This window comes from Cicer arietinum, chromosome 3 (assembly GCF_000331145.2).
Source record: "Cicer arietinum cultivar CDC Frontier isolate Library 1 chromosome 3, Cicar.CDCFrontier_v2.0, whole genome shotgun sequence".
Lineage (NCBI taxonomy): Eukaryota > Viridiplantae > Streptophyta > Magnoliopsida > Fabales > Fabaceae > Cicer > Cicer arietinum.
The window spans coordinates 50,568,229-50,573,666 of record NC_021162.2 but is presented as its reverse complement, the minus strand read 5'-3'; the positions used below and the strand labels follow the sequence as shown (position 1 = coordinate 50,573,666).

Genomic DNA, 5,438 nt, shown 5'->3' with positions numbered 1-5,438 from the left:
AGAATAGACCCCGATTCAGGGACATATTCAACTAGCCTCAGCTGCTCATCTAGCTCAACTAGCAACAAGTGAACTTGACCATAAGATGAGTGAAATTTATCAGAAGCAGCAAAAACATGAATTTCCTTGTTGAGTTCAATCCAGCTAGACCCTGGACATCTCTTCTCTACGCCTAAATGCTTCATCTCAGTTCGGATCTTCGCAACCTCACTCCACCTATTAACTTCGGCATACATATTAACAAGGAGACTATAATGCCCACTGTTATTCGGCTCCAAAACCATCAGATTCCGAACCGCAACACGAGCAATTTCTAAGTCTCTATAAACCTTACACCCATTCAACAAGGCTCCCCAAATGAAACCATTTGGCTCACACCCCATTCCTCTAATCATCTCCAAAGCATCCTCAAGCAAACCACCTTTGCTCAATAAATCAACCATGCATCCATAATGTTCAACTTGAGGACTAATACAATAATCCTCAATCATACTAGCAAAGAAACATCGACCTTCTTCGATCAACCCTGCATGAGTACAAGCAGTTAAAATACTAACAAACGTAACCCCATTTGGCCTCATTCCTTCCATCACCATTTTCTCAAACATCCTTAACGCCTCTTTCGCATACCCATGTGTAGCAAGTCCATCAATCATCGAATTCCAACAAAACAAATTCTTCTCTCGTAATTTATAAAACACCAAAAGTGACCTTTCTACACATCCACATTTAGCATACATATCGATCAACGAAGATCCAATATAAACATCAAGACCAAACCCATTCACCATCAAATAAAAATGAACCTCTTTTCCTAACCCAAGTGCACCTAAATGAGCACAAGCTGAAATCACAGTTGTTATTGTCACTTCATCCGGAAAAACCATTCCCTCATTAACCATTTCATGAAAAAGTTTCACCACTTCACCATACCTCTTGTTCTTCGAATAACAACTCATCAAAGTTGTCCAAGATATTATATCCTTTGAAGGAATTTTACTAAACAAAACCTCAACATGCTCAATGTCCCCCAATTTCGCATACCCATCAATCACTGCATTCCACGTGGCAGTGTTTTTTCTCTCAGGCATTTCATCAAACAGTTTCTCCGCAAATTCCACGTCATTATTCCGCACGTGCGCCGAAATCATAGTCGTCCAAGCATAAACATCTCTCTCAGACATTTCATCGAACACCTTTCGCGAATCACAAACCTGGCCTAAATTCGAATAGAACTCAACCAAAGTGGTTTTGAACAAACACATGTGTACTAAAACCGTTTTTCCACACGTGTCCGTGAAGTAATTTACCGTTAACATGATCTGTTAACAACGTGCAGGCTTTAATCAAAGAAGAGAATGAATAACTGGAGGGTACGACGCCGTTTTGGAGCATATGGATGTAATGAAGTAATGCTTTGTGTGATGAATGGCAATGAACGCAGGCTTTGATGAGTGCGTTGTAAACGAGAGTGTTTGGTTTTTTTTATTTGTGTGAAAGTGGAAGTTGCGAGGTTTATGTGTGAAGAGATTGAAAATGCGGTTATGAATTGGTTCATAAGGAAACAATCTTGGTTGAAGTTGGTTTTGATCATTGTGGCGTAGATTGATTCTAGTAATGGTTTTGCACCAGAGCATTGTTTTATGTGGCTAAGGATTGTGTCTTTGAGACTGTGTACGTTGTTGTTGTTGTAATGTTGGACTGTGTGTTTTGGAATTGAAAACTGTTTGGTTGCAAGCATTGCTTCAAACGAACATTTTGCAGAGGTGATTCTGAACGCTGTTTTCTTAGCTACATGTAAGAAGAGAGTAAATTTCAAATGGTGATTCACTTATATACAATTTGCGCCTCTAATTTTGACTGCATTTGAATTGATTTTTAGACTTCAACCACTTTATAATAATTTTATTTTTTTATGTTGATTTGTGATTAACAATAAAAGAAAGTCATCTTCAATTTAATTAAAAGGATACCACTAATTTGTATTTTTTTTGTTATTTAATTATTTTTGTCTTTATATGAGATGATATAATTACTTTTAAAAACTCACATATAATTATAATGTTTTGGATTTGAACATGAGATATGATGTTCAATTTAACGATATCGACATTTTTCAGTTGTACTAAGATTTAATTATTTATTTTATAAAATATAAAAAACACATATTCTAATATTATCTCAAGTTTTATTTTATTTAGTATATTAATTTTAGAACACTAGATAATATGATTTAAAAAATATATATACATAACAAAATTAGTTTTTGTCTGCAAAATGCACATTGGCTGCATAGTTTGGTCAGATGTTTTTTGGAGTGGGGAAGGGAAGACATGAAAGAAATGATAATAATCTAATGCTAAAAATTTATCTTGATACGAAAGATGAGATGACAACATGACCCGCATCTATGGATATCTACTCGAAATTGTCTTGATTTGGACGGAGAAAACTCACTTTGAATGGATGCGGGTGCGGGTTTGTTGATATCCGCCCCGCACACGCATCCACATCCGTCTCCGTCCCACTAGTAATATTATTATAATTTTTAAATTTATATACATGCACACATTAAATATACTTAATATTTTTTTAAATATTAAAAATTAAAATTTTATGTCTATAAAAATTATTTTTTATTTTATTTTATTATTGTCTAATAATTATTATTTTATTATACTAATTATAATATATATGAATTTTAAATTTATAATTTTATATATATGAATTAGTACGGGTGAGGGCGAATAAACTCGAAATCCGTTGCGGACGGAGATAGGTCTAAATTTCCTACCAACAGAGGCGTATTCGGGTTTTCCTAGTTGCCATGTCTACATGAAAGTCAAAGCATGAATTAAACTATGAATGGATATTACTTTTTGCATTCTCTACAATACCAAATTCATTGAAACACAAAATAAGAGTAAATTAACATTCTAACATTATCCTACAAAACTCTTGCAATTGATCCTGAGGTAAACTCAAGCATATATTAAGACCCCCTTCATCATTAGCCCCTGGCAACAACATAACCAAACCAGGCTTAACTATAAGTGGAGTAGCACATTTCAATCTCCCCCAAGCAAAAACTTCATTCTCTAATCCCAATCTCCACCATGCAACCAATGAAAAACTATCTTCCTTACAAGGCACACCTCTATTCAATTCTAACCAATCTATACCTGATTTAATATACTCATCATCTAATCTTTCAATTCCTTCTTGCACTTTTCTTATGTGAAAATCATCTTCTAGTTCCATTAGTTCCTTCACTGTTGCTCTTGCAAATCCAGGGACTAATGCATTCCCTGCAAAACTATTTGGAAGTTCAGGAACAACCCTTTTCCTGACATCAACAGGGAACAACATTGTTGATACTTTTTCATGTGACATCTTTGTTGCTAAGGCTCTTGCTTTCCATATCTTTGCAGCTACAACTTGAAAAGTTGTGATGTTTTTTAAAGCTGTGTTCTCCAGTGCTTTCTTTTTGTAGCTTGCAATTTTTTGTTGTGATAAATAAAGAACGTGTGTTTGATTTTCTGTAAGGTCTTTTTTAACATTGGTGCCACTTGTACCACGCATTGTGAATAAATTTTCTATGTTTGCAGATTTTGAGTATTCAAAATGTGGATGAGTTATCTTTGGTGAGTTTCTTGCTTTTAGCAGTGTTCTATCTGCATTTGGTATTATGATCATGTCGTCACCGCGTGTTAGAGACGCCAAATTTGCCTCAAATTCTCTTACTGCTATACCATCTAGTATGCAGTGGTTGTAATGAGAAGAAAGTGCCAAACTTCCACATCCAAATTGTGTCAGCTGTTATAAAACAACAAATTATGTAAATCAATGAGTTACTAAAAAAATAAGCTAAAGTATGTTTTTGGTCTGTCAAATTTGGCATTTGGATTGTGTGTGAGTGACTCGCAGACACATCATCTAGAACGATCAAGATCAAACAGTCTATATTTTAATGCATAGTTTGATTTGTTTATTTATTTTAAATATAAAATAACAAAACTTCAAATTTGGTCTGTCTGATCTTGACCGAACAATTCATATGTGACTGAATGCACGCAATCACGCGACTACACACAACCCGACGTTGAAGTTTCCACTTTTAGATATGCAAAAGAATTTGCAAAGTGTTGTATTCTGAGTTTAAATTTACATTTGGGATAGGAAAATGATAAGTTTTTGTGGGTTTTAACTTTTAACTAAGTCATAGGCCTATGACCTTGTTATATTAATTTTTGCATTAATTTAACCATGATAGAAATGAATATATCGTAAATAATGTAAGACTCTAATAGAATTTAAATGTTTGTTACATCAATATGAAGGTTTAACTATCATGCAAAAGTGATCTAATATGAAACTTATATATTTGTAACATGTTGCAATCTTGGAAGAAATGTAATTTAAAAGAATTAAGGGACCGCTAACCTGTAAAGAAACAAGGGGAGTTTCTTTCAAATCAGTTTCTTCATGCAAGAAAACAACCAATTCTCTTAACTCCGGATTAGGTGCTGAAATAACACCAAATTCACACAACCTTCTATCAGTTTTTGCAGCAGCAACAACAATACCAGCATCATTACAATCGATTTCAAATCGATTTTTCTCTTCGAAACTCGGCACAAGCCGGCCTGCCATAAAGTCATAATGCACAAGCATTTTACCAAGTGCACTATATAACTTGTTACAAATCTCAGAGAATTGCATTTGGTTGCTTGGTGGATCAAAGAAAGAAGCAGAGTCTTGGTAAACAACAAGGGACAGGTCAATATTTGACAAGAACATTCTCTTACATGGTGTTGGTTTCTCAGGAACAATCACAACTTTTTCAATTAGTTCAATATTCCTTCCCATTGCATACAGTATTTTTTTTTCTGTTGAGATTGTTCTTATTCACACCTAACCAAGATTGTTCAAACTTAATATATATAATAATATGTTTTTGTTGAAGTTATTGGGAAAATATATTATGCAAATTTATGGACTAGGCCAGTTTCCTAACATTACTTTTAAGTTACATGTATTGTTATGTGGAAAAAAATTTATGTTAATTTTTGTATCAACTTATTTTATGTTACTGATTATGCTTTTATGTTACTTCATAAAGTTATGGTAACAGTTTAAATTTGCTATTTAAAATATGTTATTATTATTCTTTTATTTAAAAAGACATCAACATATGTACTGAATGTAGTTGTAGTTTCTTTAACGGATTAGGACTTTTGTAGGAGAATTCAAATTTAAAATTTAATTGAAATAATTTTTCGTTGAATTTTATTAATTTCTCAATTGAACTCCAGATTATCAGAATCATTTTTTCTTAAAAACTTAAAGTGAAAACCAAAAAAGAAATAATTTGTATGTCCAAAATGTAAATATCGAAAAGAAAAAAAACTATTATCATTAATTCTTGTAACTATTTA

At 33.1% G+C, this 5,438-nt stretch overlaps 2 protein-coding genes across 2 annotated transcripts in view; both read right to left on the bottom strand.

The window, feature by feature from the left end:
* Positions 1–1,265, bottom strand: part of LOC101499648 (pentatricopeptide repeat-containing protein At1g06143-like) — a 17,103-nt gene extending 15,838 nt beyond the window's left edge. Inside the window, exon 1 of the mRNA XM_073366447.1 lies at positions 24–1,265. Within this exon, the coding sequence (XP_073222548.1) occupies positions 24–1,265 (1,242 nt within the window). The remainder of the gene's footprint in view (positions 1–23) is intronic.
* Positions 1,266–2,928: 1,663 nt separating this feature from the next.
* LOC101499334 (acyltransferase GLAUCE-like) lies at positions 2,929–4,869 on the bottom strand. The gene is made up of 2 exons (XM_004491666.1): positions 4,444–4,869; positions 2,929–3,816 (listed from the first exon to the last, which is right to left on the bottom strand). Exons 1-2 carry the CDS (start codon positions 4,867–4,869, stop codon positions 2,929–2,931), a joined length of 1,314 nt encoding a protein of 437 aa, XP_004491723.1.
* Between the last annotated feature and the right edge of the window lie 569 nt (positions 4,870–5,438).

What these genes read in the sequence shown, in the direction of transcription:
- LOC101499334 (XM_004491666.1), bottom strand. Translation starts at nt 4,869, where the DNA reads ATGGGAAGGAATATTGAACTAATTGAAAAAGTTGTGATTGTTCCTGAG. An exon ending in CTCCCCTTGTTTCTTTACAG is followed by an intron (nt 3,817 to 4,443) that starts GTTAGCGGTCCC and finishes GTTTTATAACAG; the next exon opens with CTGACACAATTTGGATGTGG.